This window comes from Elaeis guineensis, chromosome 2 (genome assembly GCF_000442705.2).
Source record: "Elaeis guineensis isolate ETL-2024a chromosome 2, EG11, whole genome shotgun sequence".
In the NCBI taxonomy this organism is placed as follows: Eukaryota; Viridiplantae; Streptophyta; class Magnoliopsida; order Arecales; family Arecaceae; genus Elaeis; species Elaeis guineensis.
The window spans coordinates 106646364-106668765 of NC_025994.2; the positions used below are offsets into that span (position 1 = coordinate 106646364).

The window sequence follows — 22402 nt, forward strand, 5'->3', positions numbered from 1 at the left end:
AGATCTTTTTCCCTTATATTTCTCCTGTGATATGCGATTTACGAAAATGACCTTTAGAAAAAAATAAAACCATATTTAGTCCGAGGATAAAACTGTCTTTTGAGCCCTGTTTGGATGACGAAACCCACCTTTCGGCTGATGCAGCGCAGAAACACAAGCAGCTTTTCGCGCAGGCATCACCTTTTTTTGGCGTAGGGAGCAAGACAGTATGCGATAAAGGAGGGATCGGAGAAATCACTATTTTTGGATACACAAGAAAAACGTCACTGCCTGGATACGCTCTTACCTACCCTTGTTTCATGGATAAAATTTTTCGGCATTCAAATGGCTACAAATCCTTGAATTATACCAAATCCCTCCTGCCACATGACAAGAAAATTGTCCCAATGATGGGAGGATCGTGATATTATCCGGACTGATTTAAGAAACAGGTCAAGTAATTTTCATTGTCTACGTGATTAGATCTTTTGAGTTTCTAGTCCATATCGGACCAGTTTCGATAACTATGTTGCAACCGAGTAAGGTTGTGGAAGATTAGATTTCTCAATATTGACTACAAGCTTATTGATGCCAAGTTCATTATGGTATTGTTGCTGATGCCAAGCTTGTGAAAGTGTTGTTTAGAATATTTGCAGATTCTATTATATAGAATACATCATCAAATGACTTTATAATAATTATATATTAGGAAGCATTTATTTACATATTGGTTCGCTGGAGGGGTCCAGCAGTCTCGAGTACCCAGAAGCAAGTTCAAGAAATATAAAAGCGTGCATTTCTCATACATGACCCTACAATCTCGTATCTATATAAAGAACTAATACAACTACCGTATAAAAAATACCTTCAGAATCATCATGACTGGCTGTGAGGACTTCGCTAGAGGTCAGAAATGAGAGATATATTCTTTCCTGGATCTTCAAAATCTTCTTGGCAACGGTCATGGATGATCAAGTCTATTGGGCTATCTGATATTCCTCCAACTGTCTCAATGTTAAAATATAGTGTCCCATATATTTGTGCTTGAAATTAAGTAATTCAAGAAAATAAGCTCAAACATTTTGATTTGAACTCGTTCAAGAGGGACAAAATGCTGTTGCAATGCATATACTATCTTAGTTTGGCTTACATCTGCGTAGTAACAAAGTATACCAAGTTCAACAAGGTGATGAGCCATTAATTTGCAAAACAACTACTTATGCCAGCCTTTATGGTGTATATCCAATCATCACGCATTATTGGATCAGAAATCTTCCAAGTAAGAGTACTTTAGTGTGTCTAAAGAAAGGGCAAGGGAGCTCTTTTGTTATAGAATCACAGCATAAAGGATTATTATGAGATCTTACAATGAAGGTTTTACATGTGTATAAGATTCCCTTCCATATAATATAATTTTTTTAAAGGATTTTGATGCATATATACTTACAACTCTTCCTTTTTACATATATACCCCTATACATATCTAAAATTATATTAATATCTTACATATAATATAATAAAGGAGCACAGTAGTAAAACCCTTTCTATTTAGGTGTATATCTTTTTTTTTCTTTTTATAGTATATTCTTATAAATTAATTTATTTGTATGTACAACCTTAATAAGGGGAGATGTGCAAAATGAAATAAATTCCAAATGTAAACTTGCAAATAATAAATTTGCTCAAGTATGTATGCAAAAATAAATAATTTATAGGGATTTACATGCAAAAGTAAATTTGGAAGTATATGTACATAATTTCAAATATCTATAAATGTATATGCATAAAAAATAATTATAAAGATATATATATATATACACGTGCGCGTGTGTGTGTGTAAACAGTAAATTTGTGATGATGTATACATAATTTCATATATTTATAAAGGCATATAAGAAAGCTTTCTTTTAAATAGCTTTTTTTCTTTTCTTTGTAGCTTGACTTCAGTCATGTATCCCAGGCATATATCCGGCTCCTAAGCATTGATCAATTTTAGATAAAAATTAGTTATAGATTGAAGTATGGAAATTTAGTTTTCTCATTTTAAGTCATTAAAATCCATTTTAATAAATCTCAGATTTTTAATGTCCAATTTTAGATATAGATAATTTTAATACTTAAAAGATTCAAGGGTCTTGTATTTCTATTTTTCCACTTGCATTCAATGATCTATCTTGGATTTGACATGAACATGAGTTCCCATATATGTAGTCTCCACCTTCACTGGCGATAGGGTTTTCTTTGACCCCACTTGAAGAATAATTTGTTCAAGAGATAAATAAATATTAAACAATCAGTTGCAAACACTAGCGATCAATTTGATGTTCCTGTTAGACTAAGAAGATACGATATGGTTTAGATGGAGGGGACATATTTATTTCTATACAAATGATAGGTCCTAAAACAAGATTAACCGGTACTAGTAGTGTGTGCAAATAATTTTGCATACGTCAACGTAAATCTCGATATAATGGTCATTGTCATATGCATACCACTCTCTCAAGCAAGACCAGTTCCACAAATAATCAACATGGCAACAATCAATTACCGGAACTCCATGTTTAAGTGAAGCTACACCAACATTAACCAAACATATCAGAGATTATTCACACAACACGTTCTTGTTATCAGCCCCAATATACATATATATATATATATATATATTAAAAAAAAAAGGCATGCAAAATTTAAGGACGCCGTGAAATCTCTCCAGCCAGATTTTCAACCAAATACTGATTTCTGACTTGGCTTGGTGAGGTCCATCCATGATAAATTAAAAGACAACAAAAACGGGGCATTCCGAGAATTGAACTCGGGACCTCTCGCACCCTAAGCGAGAATCATACCACTAGACCAAATGCCCGCTGGTGAGCATTTTTTTCGTTCATATCTTATGATATTGACATTATCTCATCTTCATTTTGTATATTCAGGAGTAGTGCTCATACTGCACTAGTATTTTCCATCTACATGCCCTAAATCTATGACAATACTAAGCCTGGGCTCTTGAATGCTTCTCTATTGATGAAAGCGCATTTTTACTGATTCAATATGATTAATAAAAAATTAATCTCCTTGAATCTAGAATTGTAATTATTCATATTTCATAGCCTGTGTAAAGCTTGAACTTTCTACACACTGCTTTCTACGTGATCTCCTTCGACATCAAGACTATTTGGTTGTTGGGTTTCTGCTAGTTAATTATTGACTATCAGTTCAATCGACCAAGCACGTGCTCAAACACAAGGATTAAAGTTATTCTCATCGGAGTCTTTATTAAAGTGATCATCTTCGTTCCAAGGAAACGGTGAAATAAGCTTCATCCCTTGGCTTATTGTTCTCTCTTTGTTTCTTAGCTTTTTCCACGACTTATCATAGTAATTATTAAAATATCAATCAAAAGATGGATAATTTAATTAATAATTAACTTTTTTTTTTAAGGAAGGAGAGGGGGTAAGACAGAAAAATTATACAATTATGATATTAACACAAGTCAAAAAATTTAAAAAAAAAAATTAAAAAAACAAAATAGATAGTTAGTTCAACTATTTTCCTTTAGAGTACTCGATAATATAATTATAAATCCAATCTGCGATACTATTCACTTCACGATAGACATATCTAATATCCATGAAGATGATCCCACCAGCAAACTCCAAATATCATTATTGCAGCCAACTCTCCATCGCCTGTCGTCGAGAACAAACAACTGCAAGACAACATCCGCACTGACCGGATTTGTGTCCGACGGGGACCCTCCGATGCTTAAGATAGAGAGAGAAGTTGGTGAACAGTAAATGTCAATATTCAGAGTAGCAGAGTTCTGACCAGAAGTGGCTTACCAGCCCTGTTTTCCTTACCCCCTTTTATAGACGAGGTTCTTATAACCGTCGGACATGGTTTCGTATTTTATGGCGCTAAATTATCGGGCCATAATCACATAGTGGGTCATTAATTTCTCATTATAGCTCCATGATGTGCGGCCGATAATCGTTCATGACGGTTATGGCATATTAAGCAGATTAGCCGACTGTATGTCGGTAGTGAGTACAGTCATCAGTTGATGAATCTGCTGTATCGTCGGTCACCGATCATAAGTCGGTGATATTTGTTCAATCGGTTGATGAAGAGTCGAAGTCGTCAGTTCGACCGATGCTTCGTCGAAGTTATGCGTTCGATCAGTCAGCTATATTCGGATCGGAGTCGATCAGTCGGAGTCATATGTTCGGTCGATCGGCTATCGTCGAGTCAAAGTCATGGAGACCAAAGTCGGGGTTGGTGGGTTTATCCTAACAGTTATCCCTCACTCTCAAGTCTAAAGTGATCCAACGTGTAAATTGTCACGTGATTTATCACGTTAGACAAAGAGAGTTCCATCACATCGAGTCTCGATTTTGACATCATTTCCTTCGAGATATGGATGATCATCTATTTTATCGTATTGGCAGGTACAATCATCAGTTATACTGATCGGACGATTCGGTATCAATTGTTAGGATCAGATGTCGTTTCGAAAAGTCGATTCAACATTGAATGATATGATTCTGACAAGTAGATTTGTTCCATATGTTCGGATATTATTGGGTCGGAATTGTTCATGCGGATAGGGGTGATGTGATTCAATCTGGACAGGTGCATTGAATCATCCGACCAATGGTCGATCCAGATGTTGCCATGTGTCGTCATCTGATGGATTTTTGATTTGACCACTCTCATTTCGACCGTTGAGGGATCCTATATATAGGATCGCTCTTAGCCAAATTTTTACTTTTCATTGTCTTTGGTGGTGCTGGGACTCTGCTGGGTTGTTGTCCCAATGCCCAAAGTTATCGCTTTCAGCTTTCAGGTCAACTTTGCTTTTCTTTCGAGTCCTTTCTTCTTTCTTCTAAAGTCTTCTGTCTTCTTCAGAGTAATTCTCATGGTTAGGGCTTCTCCTTCTTGAGAAGATCGGTCGAAAAATTCAATGGATGAATCCCAGTCGAGTCCAGATATGGAGTCTTCTTCACTTTCGGGACTGAATGGCGAACGACTTCGGGAGCAGTTTTGTATCTCGGAGTAGTTTCAACTTTTCATTCCTGAAGCTGATGGTCGGATGAATAACCCACCTTCGGGCCAGATGGCCTTCTACGTTGAAGATCTTCAAATGGATCTTCGATTTTCGATTCTGAAATTTGTTCGAAATATTATAGATTATTATGGACTTTGTCCGGCTTAGCTGACACCGAACTCGGTCTGACTGATAATTAGCTTTGCTTTACCGTGTCGGATGTTGCCGACCATGCCCAATCCTTCTCTTTTCGAGCCTTCTTTATTCTCCGACCTCATCCGAAGGCTCGAGAGTGATGGTTCTTCAACCCTCCGAAAAGGCCTTTCATTTATCACTGGTCTTTCATCGTCCATTCATGGATGGAAGAACTAATTTTTCTTTGCTTCTTCTTCGCTTCCTTGGGATTTTTTTTCTTGTTGGGGCGATTCTCGTACTGGCCCCAACGACAATAGTCGGATAGAGGTCGACGATCAAGAGGACTTTCACCGACTGAAAGACATGTCGGTGCCAAAACAGAAAGAGCTTGTAACCGAACAGGCCCTTTATGACGTCGGTCTTAGTTCGATTCCTCATCTAGGTATAGTATAGCTGATAAGTTATTTCTGATTTTTCTTTTACTTGCTAAATTGTACTGATCTCCATTGTACTTGCAGCTATGCAACAGAAGATGTGGGTGTCGAGTACCGACATTCGTCAGCATGTTGTCAAAAAGAGGGCAGCATCTGAAGTCGGGCCTTCACGATCGTCGAAAAGGCATCAGGCATCAACTTCAGTCGGTGCTTCTGCATCGGTAGTGGAACCTGATGCCCCATCGACATTGGTTCCTGAACCTGTTCTGGCATTGTCGGCTCCGACAGTGCTCCCTGCTATGTCGTTCGAGGAGAAGACGGCAAAGGGGCTATCGAAACAACATCGATAGTCCCACCACTTGAGGAGGTTCGAGCTAAGGCAAGAGAGCCCGAACAATCCACGGCCGCGCCAGTTGCTCCTTCAATCGGGGTGCAGTTAAGCTCAAGCTTCCCCTCGCTTTCAAACGTGGGGCCACCGACAACAGATCGAGGAAAAGTTTCCGTGGCGTTGGTGAATGATGCAGTATCGGAGGGCTACGCGGTGCACTTCGACCTCCAAGTGCTCGTCGATAAATCAGCCATGGCTAATTCTATATTGGCCAAGCGACTGTGCCAGGTGACTCTCCTTTCGATCGATCGGGAGCATCGAAGAAAACGGTCGGTGATCGAAATATTTTCATCCTTTTACCCGACCATCATCGGGGTAAGTCTTTTTGATAAACTTTTTTTTTTATAACCCAACTTATCCTCTGTCTGTAGTTGATCCACGATATGTCTGACCTGGAGATCGGCTACACGAAGTTTGCCGACATTCGTAGCGCGTGGAAGAATAAGGTGGTAGCCACCAATGCTGAGAAAGCGGCTGCACTTGAACAACTCAAGTCAGCAGTGGAGCGAGAAGCCAAACTTCAGGAGGAGGTTTTCAGACTCACTGACGACTTGGCATCCTCAAGGGCCGAACTTGCGTTGGCTCGTGGGGCTATTTCGGTTCTTGAATCATAGGTCAAGAGCAAGAAGCATTCTATCCACCAGCTTCGACAAGAGTGAGACGGATGCATTGAAGAGCTTGAAGCCGAACGTGAATATCATCGGGCCAGCCTGAAAAGGTTGGCACTGATCGAAGAAGAATTGTTCTTTGCTCGAGCCGATGCTGATTTGGCCAAGATGAAAGCAGAGTCGACAAGAGAAGCACTGGGTCGAGCAGTTGAAGATTTTTGAGGTTTGAAAGAATACAGGAAAAAGATCCTCGAAAATGGTTTCACTTCGTATTATGTCGGGTATGAAGACGGTCGAGATACGATCGAAAAATTATATCCGGATCTCGACTTGAGCAGCATCGTCCCTCCAAAATCGAAAGATGGAGTTGCTGAAGAATAAGCCACTCCGATTCAAGAAAAAGCACTGACTGAGCCTGAAATCGTTCAAGTTGGAGATGCTACACCCGAGCAAAGGAATAATGACGAAGCTTAGTCGGTGTATTTTGCTTTCTCTTTTTGTAATCTGACATTTGTAGTTGGACTTCGATCCAATTTTGTAACTCTTTTTGATAATGAATGAAAACATCTTCTTCCAAATTTTGACTCTTGTTTTGCTTGTTGATAATGCCTGCAATATAGAATAATCATCGAACATTAATCGATTGCCTGATCACTCGGTAGGACTTGTAGAATATTCGTTAGTCGCATTATCGTTTTGACGTACTTAACAAAATTAAGATAATGATTGTAGGTCGAATATCCCATGCCCGACGTTTGGTCGGACTTGTACGTCAAATTATCTGATAATCGATGGCAAGCCGAATATCTTTCGACTGGCTGTAACCTAGTCGGTATAATTCCAATCCGACCTTGATTATTTTGGCATTTTTTATTTTGCTTAGTTGGGACTAAGTCGGCATATTAATCTTTCGACTATAGTCAACTTTTGTAATGGAAAGCCGACATTGAGAACCAAAATATAGTCGATAGTTCGATTTTTGTAGTGAAGTCGGTAGTCGATGTCGGTTATTACAGGAGAACTGAGATACAGTTATCATTGAAGTAGTTGATTCTTTATGTCTAAGTACAGGAAACAACTCGATTTTAAGAATGAAAGCCGACATTTAGTCGGTAGTTGATAAAACTTGTCAAAGACTTGTGATTCTAAAATTTTGATTGTATTTCAAATAATGTACATATCGATGACTTTATTGATAATACATTTTCAAATTGTCGACATTCCATATTCGGAGAATCACTGACCCTTCGAGAGTTTGCAGCCGATATGCATCTGGTTTAAGAGTCTCGGATATTCTGTAAGATCCTTCCTAGTTCGGAGATAGTTTTTCTTGATCCAAAGGCTTTGAGACTTCTACTTTTTTTAAGATCAAATCTCTTGACTGAAAGACCTTCGGCTTGACCTTTGCATTATAATACTAGGCTATCCTTTGTCGATATGCAGCCATGCGAATTTGAGCTTGCTGTCGGAGTTCTGGAAGGAGATCTAAATCGGCTCTCTGACATTTAGAGTTGCTCGGTTCACAATATTGTTCGACTCTTGTTGATCGCAATCCGATCTCGAGCGGTATCATTGCTTTGTTCCATAGCTAAGTTGAAGGGAGATTCTTCAGTCGGTATGCGAGGAGTTATCCGATACACCCATAAGACTGGATATAGCTCTTCCACCCAGAGGCCTTTGGCTTCATTCAATTAGATTTTTAGCCTGCGCAAGATTGTCCGATTGGTTACTTTCACTTCATCATTTGACTGCAGATGGTCGATCGAAGTGAGTTTGTGTGTAATATGAAACTTCGCACAAAACTCTCTGAAATTTTGATTGTCAAATTGTCGATCATTGTTGGTGATGATGGTGTGTGGCAAATCGAATCTATAAATGATGAATTTCTGAATGAAGTCTTCCATCTTACTTTCAGTGATTTGTGTCAGAGGTTCGGCTTCTACCCATTTGATAAAGTAGTTGATGGCGATCACTATGAATTTCTTCTGACCAGATGTCTGGGGAAAGGACCAAGTATGTCAATCCTCCATTGTATGAAGGGCCATGGTGCAACAATTGATGTCAGCAAACAAGTCGGTTGATGTTTTATATTCGCATACTTTTGACATGGTTTACATCTTCGGATGAGTTCAGCTGCATCTTTTTCATGATGGACCAATAATATCCTTGTCGCAGGACTTTATAAGCTAGAGACTTACCCCCAAGTGATTTTCGTAAATCCTTTTGAGTACTTCTCTAAGTGCATAGTCGGTATCCGTAGGTCCCAAATACTTCAGCAAGGGGGAGAGAGAATGACCTTTTGTATAGATGACCATTCATCACATCTTGAGAGGCTGTCCATCGGAGTCGTTTAGCCTCTGAGAAATCCACAGGAAGGATCCCATCAGTCAGGTATTGGACGATCGGATCCATCCAGCTTGGTTCGATAGTAAGCTACAATACTTCTTCGACTTTGTCAATGCTTGGCTGCTCGAGACATTCGGCAAATGTTCGATCCAACAAGTTGAAAGCAGTAGTAGCCAGTCGTGAAAGTATATCAGCTTGAGTATTCTCGGTTCTGGGGATGTGAAAGATCTCAAAATATTTCAAGCTCACCGTAATATCTTTCATCTTTTGAAGGTACTACATTATAGTAGGATCTCGGGCTTCAAATTCACCCTTGACCTATCCAGCAATCAGTTGTGAGTCGGTGAAGACCTTCAAACTGTCGATCTCGAACTCTTTGGCTATCTTCAAGCCGATCAAAAGTGCTTCATATTTGGCTTGATTATTTAAGACTTTAAAATGGAACCGAAAGGCATATTCAGTGACTACCCCTTTAGAATTTGTGAGTATAAGGCCGGCTCTACTACCCTGTGCATTAGATGCTCCGTCAATGTGCAGCACTCAGATCGATCCTAGGTCAGGGTCGGAAGTCGTATCCTCTTTTATTGTATTGTCATCTGTGTCTTCTGGCTTATTATCGAATATGGTATATTCGACAACAAAATCAGTTAGGACTTGTGCCTTCATGGACGATCGTGGACGATATTGGATATCGAATTCATCAAGCTTTACTGTCCACTTTGCCATCCGACCTGATGTGTCAGGTCGATGTAAGATCGCCTTCAACGACTGATCTGTCAAAACTACAGTTGGATGAGCTTGAAAGTACAGACGAAGTCGTTGTGCTGATATAATCAAGGCGTAGATCATTTTCTCTACCCTTGAGTATCGAACTTCGACATTATGAAGTACTTTGCTGGTGTAGTAGATGAGTCGATGAATTTGATTCTCATCCTTCTGGATGAGCACCGAACTGACTGCTTCTACCGAAGTTGTCAAGTAAAGATACAATCTCTCTGACCCTTGGTTTTGTAAGCAAAGGTGGAGAAGTCAAGTATTGTTTCAAGTCTTCGAAGGATTGTCTGCATTTATCTGACTATAAGAAATCCTTCGTCGGTCCAAAGTTTTAAAAAATGGCAAGCATCTCTTGACCGACATAGAAATAAATCGATTGAGTGCGGCAATCCTTCCATTGAGTTACTGTATCTCTTTCTTTGAACTCGGATGCTTCATATCGATGATGGCTTTGATCTTTTCAGGATTAGCCTCAATCTCTCGTTGTGAAATAAAAAATCTGAAAAATTTTTCGAAGGTTACTCCAAATGCACATTTGGTCAGGTTTAATTTCATCTGATTCCATCGGAGTGTGCTAAAAGCTTCCTCCAGATCTCGAACATGATCTGAAGTTTGAGAACTCTTCATTAGCATGTCATCTACATATACTTCTATGTTCCGCTCGATCTGCATCTTGAAGATCTTGTTGACAAGCCGTTGATAGGTAGTGTCGAAATTTTTCAGATCGAAAGGCATTACTTTGTAGTAGTATATGTCTTTATCGGTCACAAAAGCTGTGTGCTCCTCATCTTCTGGTGCCATACGGATTTGGTTATGTTCGGTAAAGGCATCCATGAAACTCAAAAGTCGGTGGTCGGAAGTCGCATAGATCAATTGGTCAATCTTTGGCAATGAAAAGCTGTCCTTCGGATAGGCTACATTCAGATCAGTATAGTCGATGTAGATCCTTCACTTTTCATTAGTTTTTCTCATCATTACCACATTGGCAAGCCAGTCAGGATATGTAGCTTCTCTGATGAAGCCTGCTGCAAGGAGTTTGTTGACTTCTTCATCAATGATCTTTTATTTTTCAAGAGCAAAAGGTTGTTTCTTTTGTCTCATCGGCTTAACATTTGGGTTGATATTAAGTCGGTGAGTTATTATTTCTAGAGGAATCCCGGGCATGTCAGTAGCCGACCAAGCAAAAATATCGACATTAGTCCTGAGCAATTTTATTAGTTGTTGCCGTTCTGAGTCGGGTAATTGTGATCCAATTCGGATTGTTTTCTCAGAATCTTCTTCTTTTAACGGGATAGAAATCAGTTGTTCAGCCGGTTCATCCTTCTCCTGATTTTCTCTTTGGTCCAACTTGTCAATAGGCAAAGAGTCTTCAAGTTTATTATTCTGGACAGAGATGAGAAAGCAGCGTCGGACGAGCTGTTGATCTTCATGCATCTCTCCAACTCCATATTTTATTGGGAATCAGACTAACAGATGGTATGTCGAAATCACTGCTCTGAGGACATTAAGCTCGGATCATCTGAGTATGGCATTATAAGTCAAAGGTACCTGAACTACCATGAACGTTATGAAAATAGTGCTCTGTTGTGGCTCGGTCCCAGCGGTTAAGGGGAGAAAAATTTTTTCTTCCACTGTGACAGCATCTACTGTGAAGCCGACAATGGTGTTGAAACTCTTTGAGTCGGTCATTCGGCAGTCACATTCGAAAAAAAGTTGAATAAAATAAAATATCAGTTGAGCTTCCATTATCTACAAGGATTCTTTTAACATCATAGTTTGCTATTGTTGCCGAAACAACAACAGTATCATTATGGAGAGTCTAAATTCTTCGAACATCTTCTTCCGAAAAAGTTATTACATTATCGAGTCGTCATCGCTTTGCTAACTCATCTTCAAAAGTTGCCCCCCTGTCCAGTCATTCAGAGATCATGTTGATCGCCCCTACAGTCGGTTGATTATTTACAGCCTCCTCAGTTTGCAGTTGAGGTCGTCGATCAGCAGGAGGTTGAGTCAGTGGATCTCTTCGATATTTACCGAGGTAGCCTCATCGAATCAAGGCTTCTATCTCATCCCTGAGTTGGATACATTATTCGGTATCATAATTGTGATAATGATGAAACCGATAATACTTCTTCCGATCGCGGTTCTTTGGCAACGCTTTCATCGATGGGGGGTGTCATAGATATTTCTCTCCTTTAATCTCTATAAGGATCTGCACACGATGAGCGAAAAGAGGAGTATAGGAGTCATACCTGTCGTAACTTAACTTTGAACTTCGTCGTCGGGGTGAAATCCGCTTATTGGATGGTGGCCGACTTGATTCAGCCGGAGCTCCTTCCTTCTTTTATTTCATCTTCTTCTGACTTTTGCCTTCTGTCTGGTATCGGTCAGAAGCTCCTTCGTCTGCGCGCATATATTTGTATGCATGCTCCAGAAGTTTGGCATAAGTTTGAGGGAGAGTCTTGTCCAAAAAATATGTAAATCGAGATCCCCTCAGACCTCTTTTCATGGTCGAGATAGCCACGTTTTCATTGAGGTCTTTGACTTCAAGTGTGGCTGCATTAAAATGAGCCACGAAATCTCGAAATATTTCAGTCTCTCATTGTTTAATCGAGAAGAGACTATCAGAAGTGCGTGGCGGCCTTCGACTGGTGCTGAAGTGAGCCACGAAAGAATGTTCTAACTATCTGAAAGAATATATGCTTCCCGACTGAAGTTTGAAGTACCAGGCTCGAGCAGCTTTTCGAAGAGTTGTTAGGAAGCTGATGCATAAGAGGGCGTCGGTGGCCCCCTGAATCGTCATGAGAGTCTTGTAGCTCTCAAGATGGTCGATCGTATCGGTGGATCTGTTGTATGGGTCCACCTGAGGCATCTTGAATCGAGATGGGATCGGTTGGTCCAAGATGTGTCGAGAAAGCGGTTGGGTGGTGTGGAAGTCGTAGTCGTTGGAGGACTTCCGACCTTCCACTTAAAGCTGAGCAAGTTGACGATTGATCTCTTGAAATTTACATTCATAATCATCAAGTGGCCATTGAAAAATTTCAGGGGTGGAACCTCCCGATGAGTTAGAGGGGGAAGCAGACGGTGTTCGTGGTCGCTTTCCCTTCCTTGCTCGATCCAACTAAGAAGGAGGGGACGCCGTGAATGATGGGTGGCACGTCGAGAGTGCCGTTGTTCGTCCCGATGAAAGAGCCGAGATGGCCACTTTGGTGAAGGAGATTGTGATCGTCGTGGATGATGGCGGCTGTGCTTGGATGGGACCGACTGCGCTATCGGTTGCTCTGCCGGTGGCTGTGGAGGCTGAGTCTGCTGCTGCTGAAGGCTTCTGACTGCCTTCGTAAGAACAGTCATCTGCTGCACGAGTGCAGCGATCTGGACGTCAGTGGTGACCACAGGATGTTAGGAACTAGGCTCGCTACTAGAGGAGGGGGAGGAACCTCTTTCCGATGGAAAGAGTGTCTCGTCGATCTGGTTGTAGTCGAATAATGGGCTCTGATTTTTGCCATGATGAATATTGTCTCTTTTTCTTCCTTCCTGGTGCGCCAATCTATTACGACCAACTCTCTGTCGCCTGTTGCCAGAAACGAATACCTACAAGACAACGTCCGCACTGACCAGATTTGTGTCCAACGGAGACCCTCCGATGCTTAAGTTAGAGAGAAAAGTTGGTGAACAGTATATGTCAATATTCAGAATAGTAGAGTTTGGCCAGAAGTGGCTTACCAACCTAATTTTCTTTACCCCTTTTTATAGATGAGGTTTTTGTAACCGTCGGATGTGGTCCCGTATTTTATGGCACTAAATCATCGGACCATAATCACGTAGTGAGTCATTAATTTTTCAATTATGGCACCGTGATGTGCGGTCGGTAACCATTTGTGATGGTTATGGCATATTGAGCAGATTAGCCGACTGTATGTCGGTAGTGGGCACGATCGTCAGTTGATGATTCTGCTGTATCGTCGGTCACTGACCATAAATCGATGATATTTATTCAATTGGTTGATGAGGAATCGGAGTCATCAGTTTGATCGATGCTCTATCGAAATTATACATTCGATTAGTCGGCTATATTTGAATCGAAATCGATCAATCAGAGTCATATATTCGATCGATCGACTATCATCGTGTCATAATCGTGAAGATCAAAATTGGGATCAGCGAGTTTACCCCAACGATCATGAACCTGGATGGATGTCAACCCCTCTCCATCAACGCATCCAATCCACCATCATTATAGTGTCCTCGTCCATTAGCCGCTCAGTCCTGCATAAGTGATGCTTTCACGGGCAGTTCATGACACTGCTTCGAGAACGATGATCCTAAATAGATAGATTTTGCCTGCAATGATCAATGGAGAGTCAAGATTTTGGATTATAAATTCAGCTCGTCAATACTGTCAATCATATTATTGCCAAAATTAATCTCAAAGAAGGGGTCAAGATAGAGATTTCGGAGCAGTAAAAATCCAGCAATATATTAATAATTAATCGATTGGCGATAGTTATCGATATTTAAAAAATTTTTTTATTCATCACATTAGGTATAAAAACACCACTTCATCTGATTAGATCGCATGGCCATATTTTTTAATACATATTTAATATCTATAATTCTATTTTTTTATTTGAAAATTTGAATGACAAAAATGACCTTCCTATTCTGAAAAATTATGACATCATATAGTCATATTATGACATCCTATGCTTAAATTATGACTTTCTATGCATGATGTTATAATTTTTTCATAAAATATCATAAAAGAGAAAGATATATTTTTATTATTTAAAAATTTTATAATTTGAACACATGATGTCATAATATGACCATAGGATGTCATAATTTTTTTCAAAAGAGAAGGATTATTTTTGTTATTCAAAATTTTAAATAAAAAAATAAAATTATAGACATTAAATATGTATTAAAAAATGATAAATATATGACTCAATCAGATGGGACTGTGTATTTTTTCTATATTGGATGCAATGTACAAAGAATTTCTTCTATGCTTAACATTTTGTTTGAATCGAGGGATTCAAAGGAAAAGGAAAGGAGAGATTTTTTTTTTTTGTTTGGATATTAATTTTTGAAGAAGGAGGAGAGAAAAGGAGGGATATCTCTCTATCTTCTTTTTTTTTTTTCCTATTAAACTTGTTTTCTAGTTTTTCCAATTAAAAAAAATCGAGAAGAAAAAAATATGTGATAAATTAAAAGATAAAAATGCTCACAGATTTTAAAATAAAAATAAAATATAATATTTTTTTTCTTATAAAAGTTATTTAAATAAAAATAATTTATTTATTTATTTATTTTTAAGCCGAATATACGGTCCAGGTGCGTTTATGGGTCCGGCCTGTAAACTACAGTTGTAGCATGCGGGTTTTGTTTTTCTGGGCTCCCCTAAACTCAGCGGCTGGGAGCAAATCCTTTCGTCCTCCTCTCTCTCTCCTCCAGCATGGCCGCCGCAGCCGCCGCCTCCTATCGTCATCATTCCACCTCTCCCGCTGCCCGTCTGATTACCTTAAAACCGCCGCCTCCCAAATCCCTCCTCCTCCGAAACCCTACCCGCCGGCGCCACCGCCGGATCTGCTGCTCCACCGCACCAGCGGACGCCGAGCCCCAGTCCTCCACGAACCGCCGCCCGGCGGACGAGAACATCCGCGAGGAGGCCGCTCGCCTCGAGCTCGCCGCCCCCGCCAACGGCTTCTCCGCCTGGTACGTCCCCTTTGGCGCTCCGGCGGACGATGGCCCATCCGGCGAGCGCTACTCCCTCGACGAGATCGTTTACCGGAGCCGGTCCGGTGGCCTCCTCGACGTCCGCCACGACATGGAGGCCCTGAAGAAGTTCCCGGGCTCCTACTGGCGCGTCCTCTTCGACTCCCGCGTCGGCCGCACCACCTGGCCCTACGGCTCCGGCGTCTGGAGCAAGAAGGAGTGGGTCCTCCCCGAGATCGATGCCGACCACATCGTCTCCCTCTTCGAAGGCAACTCCAACCTCTTCTGGGCCGAGCGCCTCGGCCGCGAGCACCTCGGCGGCATGCCCGATCTCTGGGTCAAACACTGTGGCATCTCCCACACCGGCTCCTTCAAGGACCTCGGCATGACCGTCCTGGTCAGCCAGGTCAACCGCCTCCGCCGCCAACCACTCAACCGCCCCATCGCCGGCGTCGGCTGTGCCTCCACCGGCGACACCTCCGCGGCCCTCTCCGCCTACTGCGCCGCCGCCGGCATCCCCGCCATCGTCTTCCTCCCCGCCGACCGCATCTCCCTCGCCCAGCTCGTCCAGCCCATCGCCAATGGCGCCACCGTCCTCTCCATCGACACCGACTTCGACGGTTGCATGCGCCTCATCCGCGAGGTCACGGCCGAGCTCCCCATCTACCTTGCCAACTCGCTCAATTCCCTCCGCCTCGAGGGTCAGAAGACCGCGGCCATAGAGATCCTCCAGCAGTTCGACTGGGAGGTCCCCGACTGGGTCATTGTTCCCGGGGGCAACCTCGGCAACATCTACGCCTTCTACAAGGGTTTCGACATGTGCCGGGAGCTCGGCCTGGTCGACCGCATGCCACGTCTCGTGTGCGCCCAGGCCGCCAATGCCAACCCCCTCTATCTCCACTATAAGTCCGGATGGACCGACTTCAAGCCGGTCACTGCTGCCCCGACCTTTGCCTCTGCCATCCAGATAGGAGACCCCGTGTCCATTGACCGTGCTGTGTTTGCGCTCCGTGCGACGGATGGGATTGTCGAGGAGGCCACCGAGGAGGAGCTGATGGATGCCATGTCGCTCGCCGACCACACCGGCATGTTCGCATGCCCCCACACTGGTGTCGCCCTTGCCGCCCTCACGAAGCTGAGGGATAGGAGGGTCATCAAGGCCAATGACCGGACAGTGGTTGTGAGCACTGCGCATGGGCTCAAGTTCACTCAGTCCAAGGTCGACTACCACTCCAAAGAAATCGCCAACATGGCGTGCAGGTATGCGAACCCGCCTATCAGTGTGAAGGCCGAGTTTGGGGCCGTGATGGACGTCTTGAAGAAGAAGCTCGATGTAAAGGGGAAAGTCCGATCATCGGGTTAGTTGCACCTTCAGTCCTCTTTGTTGTTACCAATACAAATAGAATCTTATACATCTGACCACATGGGATTATCCCATCTTTTGTAGTTGCCGGTTTGGTAGAGCGAGGAGCTCGATTATTAAATGTAGGATTAAGTGGAGCAGAACTATTTATACTCGTGGCCATTTGTTCATAGATAGCTTTAGTTATGATCTGCGGAATGCTATTATTGCATTTTCACTCTTGTTCATCAATCTTGGTTCCAGTCATGATGTATCATTTTTGTATCGGTGACCATGTAATTAAGTGTGCATTCTGAATCGAATCATTTCTATTTCCATTTTTCGATGTCATTTGCTTCTTGTCTAGAACACAGACCAGTTCTGCCTGACTTATAGCTATTTCTCTTATACATTAACAATTCATTCATTCCACAAAAGTTTTTAACTTTGTTTAGATGGATATGCTTGTGACATGAAATATCCAAATAAGGACCGTGATGGTTCAAAATGAAGTAGAATTGTTGTGAAACATCACATCTGGAATTTTTGAAAATGCAGATTAGATGGTTATACAGAGATATCATGTATTGTCCATTTGCAATGTGTATAATGCTTGAACTTTTGTTGTATGGCCTAAAAAGAGAAGGAGAAGACCCAAGGTAGTATGAGAGGTAGTTTTCTTTCCTTGGCGGCATCCACACAGAATAAAGGCGACGGTAGGAATTCTGTGGTCATGCTTTAGTTTGCTATGTTTTTATGTTTAAATTTTGGTTGTTTAGATCATAAAGAAGGTAATTTAATCAGGGCTTGGGATTGCTTGATAATAAACATCTGTTTGATTGCCCATAATTGACATTTGAGCCCAGTTCAGTCCAAGGGGAGCCCACTTCATGTGCTTGGTTGGCCCCAAGTGGAGCTGGAGCGAGTTCCCACAGTAACTCAAATTAGGGATTACTGGCCCAAAGTGGCTTCAGCCTGCAGGAGCCAAAGCCACTCCAGTAAAGTGGGTCTCTGCTCAGTGCACTTAGACCCAACCAAGTGGGCCCCAAGCTCTGTTCTTTTCCTTGTTGCCCCCCCACCCAATTACAATTTGCAGAGTTATGAGCGATGTTAATTTTTAATTACATTTGTTTGAATAGATATAGCAAGATGCTATGCTAAGTTTAAAAGTTATTTTGGTGGTTAAAACCAATCTATCAAATTTTGTGGCAGCTTTGCTGCCCTAACATGTGATATATAATTCAAGTTCACTTGTCAGAAGAGTTGTCAGCAGGAGCTAGACTTGATTCATTTTTACAAGTTTAGTTGGAAGGATTAGGATTATAATCTAGTGAATTACTTGTATTTAAGAACCTTACTAACACCACATATATTGAATGCTTATGCATATGAAAAAATAATTATAAAACATAATGGATATAGAATGTCTATCCGGAGAATTCTACCAGCTGTCATTCTAATTGTACAGCTATACTAGCCCAGTTGGTGTGACCAATCATTATTGGGAGTGCAACTCCATTATGGCCCTACTTAAGAGCCTAGAGTGACAATAACTATAACTGAATTTTGGTTTGTAGTTCCAGCTTGGCTCTAGCTGAAACTTCAATCCTTTTACATAGGATTGAGGTTGAGGAATGACGAATCTGAAGGTAATAGTACAAATATTCCTCTTCATTTAGGTTCACCAAAAATAAATCAGCTATTACTAAATGGTGGTGGAACTCAATCAGCCTTGAAAATGGGCTACAGAATCTGCTTGTTTCTTTTAAAAGTCTAGGTATTTCTTTAAATAGTAGTTTTAGGGTTGATATTAGCTTGTGCTGTTTATATTTAAATAACTGTGCAATTAGCCACCTCTTGTCATTAAAAGATATCGATGGTATTTTCCCCTATTTCATTATGTCTTTCTTGTCTTCAAGACATGCTTGAATCTGGATGAGCAACCCAAGCCTAATGTATTGTCCACGTAGGCGAATTTTATAGTTATGATGACATGCAGGCACTTCAACATTCTAGCGGGTGGTGTAGTGGCCATATCATTCTTTAGAGCCTAGAGTTTTGTTTCCTCATCACTCTTTCGGTTGATTTGGTCTGTTCTCACGCCTTTGCCCACTTTGACTTTGTATCACACGAATATTCATCTACCTGGATCTTTTGCTCCTCGTTTAGTCACCATGTCCATTATCCTCATCTGTTGTTACTATTTAGTTTCTTAAAATGAGAATGATCTCTAATAATTCAACTGTGCTGTTGGTTTTAAAAACATTCTTCTACTGGCTCTATTGGCTGCATGCATTCTGACTGTTAAGATGCTTTTGTTATGTTTGGGCTCTTAATTATTTCAGCAACATCTATGTGCATGCTGGTTTGAATATTTGGCTGACTGCTTTAATGATTTACATGTATGTTGTAGATCACTTGAGGGTCAAGACTGTGATTTGGCTGACGATCCAAGTTGCGGTGCTACAGGTGTTGTTTTTCCTTTCCCATTTCTCACTTGAGAGATGGTGCACATTTCAAGTTGTAGCAAGCTGTTAGCTTTCTCCTCCTATTCTTTCTTCTTTTCTTTGGCTCGAGTGGTTGCCCTGCATTACTTCAATTCTATGTCAGGTCTTTTTGTGATAAGAGAGTAGGATTCCTGAATAGGTTGGGTTAAGGATGTAATTTGATTCTGACTTTAGAGGATGGAGCTTAGTGGTTCAGATAGGTTTTATATGCTATGCTTGGGAAGGATGAATGGCTCCCATAAAAGAATCTTTTGATTCTCTCATGATTGGTTTAATCAAAGGTGCGGTAATTTACGTCAGGGCAAGGTCTCTGGTTCAAGTCAGAGATAGCCAGCTGCTTAAAGGATTGTTTATACATATTTTGTTTAATATAAGAGAAATAAAAAAAAAAGTTTTTATTTCTCTTATATTTTTTGTAACAAGAAAAATGTTGCAAATACAGGTTGAGAATCTGCATGGCATCCATTTTCAACTAGTTTCCATGATCGTTTGGTGTGCACGGTGTTTATTACCTCTCTTCCTAATTTCTATCTGAAATTTTTTTGAACTACTGTTATGGATGCTTTCTTGGCTCGGAAGATTTTTTTTTTTTCCCTCGAGATGGGGTTGCTGTGGTCGATTTGTGTATTTCAAAGATGAGATTTGTTGCAACTATTGTGGAACGTCACCTATTCTAGTGTGCTGATCAAAACAAGTTGATGAATGTGCAGGCTCTGAGGCACTAAGATGAATGCCTTTTCTTTCTTTCTTTTTGCCTTTTTCCTCTCTTTTTTCTTATTTGATTGTCTGTGACTCCTTTGGTTGCTTCACACTTCCTGTGAGTAAAACTAATTAGACGAGAAATAAGCATTTTCTGGAAAGAGAAGCAATGCCAATAGTGCTTTTTTTAGACGAGAAATAAGCATTTTCTGGAAAGAGAAGCAATGCCAATAGTGCTTTTTATTTGGGGTGGCAATCGGATCAGGTCATAAACGGGTTGAGTCATAAACAAATTGGATCAGAAAATTGTAACTTAAATTTGATTTATTTATTAAACGGATCAAAAATTCAAATCTGAATCCGATCTGTTTATTAAACAGGTAATCCGATCGGATTCATTTAATTTATTTATTAAATAAATTAAATTAGGTTAAACGAGTTAAACGGATTGGGTTAAATGGGTCAGAAACAGGTTAAACAAGTTTTAAATAAGTTAAACGAGTCTTAAATGGATTAAACTGGTTAAACACGTCAGATTAAATGGATCGGAAATAGGTTAAACAGGTTAAATGGATTATCTGATTCAATCCAACTTGAATATTAAATAGGTTAAATGGGTCAGATATCTAAAATTTAAATCCGACCCACTTATTAAACGGGTTAAACGGATTGATCCATGTATGACCTAAACCTGTTTAGCCTCAATCTAAATCTATTTATGATAGGTTGAATACTGGTCGGATTGGTAGGTCGGATCATATTTTACCGGCTCTATTTTTATCTTTAGAGAAAACCTGTTTTAGAATAGTCAAAATCAAACGTTGATCTCTATGTGCGGAAAAAATCACTAAACCACTGAGTATTAAAACTATCCCAATAGGCCCCACACAAGAGCCCTTTGGTTTGGGATGGTCAATCCAAAATTAAAGATGATATGGATGGAGATGATAAAATCATCATTTAGAGAATGCTATTATTTATATCCATGCATGTAGGGTTCATGTTGTTATATTGACAAAATATTGCAATTCTAAGATCCTGAATCAGTTTATAGTAAAATTTGTAGCATAATATTTTACATACCAATAAGAAAATTGTATTTTTGTATTGTTAAAATGATCACAGAAGAAAAGATAATGAGGATTTTTGGTTCAATTTTTTTTTTTTTTAATCCTTAGTTTTCTTTTTTTGGTAAAGCAATCCTTGGTTCTCTTCATTTCAAGGAAAATCATGTGCTAAAAAAATTCCATTTTTCTTTGATGTGATACGTGGTATTTTTGTGAAATAAGCTACATGATAATTATTTTGACATTTGCTAATTCTAAAAGTCAAAGAGGAAAACAAAATCTAAAAAAAATCTCAAGGGGAAAGATTTTGTCCGTCGAGAATGCATTCAAAAAAATTTCAACATTCCTATTAATTAAAATGTAAGTGTTATTTTTTTGATAAACATAACCATCAAATTTTTGAATAGCACATAATCGCCAGGGAAAAACTATTTCAGTTGGCACCTAGCCCTTGTCTGGGTGAGCATGTTGCAATGAGCAAACTGTAATGACGGAGGACATGATAAAAGCAATATCAATAGCTAGTTTTATTGACAAACTTTTTGCCAATATTAGCTACCACCTATATCGCATGTGGCTCTTCATCTTTACTATGGATTGCTTATATAGTTCAACTTTTGTGCTCCATCATATCACGTACTTTCATATCATTTTTGATATCATATTTTGTTTTACAAAAAATTTAATATAAAATTATAATTTTTTTTTTCTTGCAGCTTGATGCCCTGGCTTTATGTAAAATATATCTAAAATCAATATCAAATCAGTCAATGGATGGTGAGCTTCAAGTAGATAAAAATGAAGAAGAGGAAGTAGATAAATAGAAAGATGAGAATAACATATTTGTTGATCGTCTAGTCTGGTCATGTCTAGCTCTATGCAACTATGGCAACAATCGAAGTAAAGCCCTAGTTGCTTCAACCAGTGGGTGCCCATTAGACTCCCTATCAGCAATCACTCCCATCACGACAAAGTCCATACCATCTGTACTTTTCAAGGGCAACAACAATCTTTGGAGCCACAACATGGTGCTAATTCTCCAATCTGATCTTAGACCAAAGGGTCCTCGTACTAGGGGTTGTAGCAGTAGTCATCAGATGAGCCATTACTTGCTCACTATCCACTTAGCCAAATTGCTTGCTCATCTAGTTTTGTTGACATCGGTAGTCTTCTCTAGCTTGGGACCTCACACCTCTTTAATCGGACTATGGTGCCGATGTCTGATCTGGTGCAGTTTGATGCTTTGGCTCATTTATTTTATTATTTCTATATAGTGTTGGATCTAGGGTTATCTCTCTCTTTCTCTCATTTTTTTTTTTTTTTGGCCTTTTGTGCTGGTAGAATTGAAATCAAGGTTGAAA

General features: G+C 40.3%; 1 protein-coding gene and 1 non-coding gene across 3 annotated transcripts; one reads left to right on the forward strand and one right to left on the reverse strand.

Annotated features, from left to right (window-relative positions):
- Positions 1-2770: 2770 nt before the first annotated feature.
- TRNAP-AGG (transfer RNA proline (anticodon AGG)) lies at positions 2771-2842 on the reverse strand. Its single transcript has one exon. It is a non-coding gene; the product is annotated as a tRNA-Pro (tRNA).
- A 12236-nt stretch (positions 2843-15078) lies between these two features.
- On the forward strand, positions 15079-19750 carry LOC105046819 (threonine synthase, chloroplastic-like). 2 transcript variants are annotated; one of them, XM_010925549.4, is made up of 2 exons: positions 15079-16784; positions 19182-19750. In XM_010925549.4, the coding sequence occupies exons 1-2, from the start codon at positions 15167-15169 to the stop codon at positions 19304-19306; spliced, it is 1743 nt and encodes a 580-aa protein (XP_010923851.3). In that variant the 5' UTR covers positions 15079-15166; the 3' UTR covers positions 19307-19750. The 2 variants fall into 2 exon arrangements, with proteins under 2 accessions (XP_010923851.3, XP_073108654.1); XM_073252553.1 differs by lacking the exon at positions 19182-19750 and adding an exon at positions 16874-17106.
- The last annotated feature ends 2652 nt before the right edge of the window (positions 19751-22402 follow it).

What these genes read in the sequence shown, in the direction of transcription:
- LOC105046819 (XM_010925549.4), top strand. Translation starts at nt 15,167, where the DNA reads ATGGCCGCCGCAGCCGCCGCCTCCTATCGTCATCATTCCACCTCTCCC. An exon ending in GGGGAAAGTCCGATCATCGG is followed by an intron (nt 16,785 to 19,181) that starts GTTAGTTGCACC and finishes TGTATGTTGTAG; the next exon opens with ATCACTTGAGGGTCAAGACT.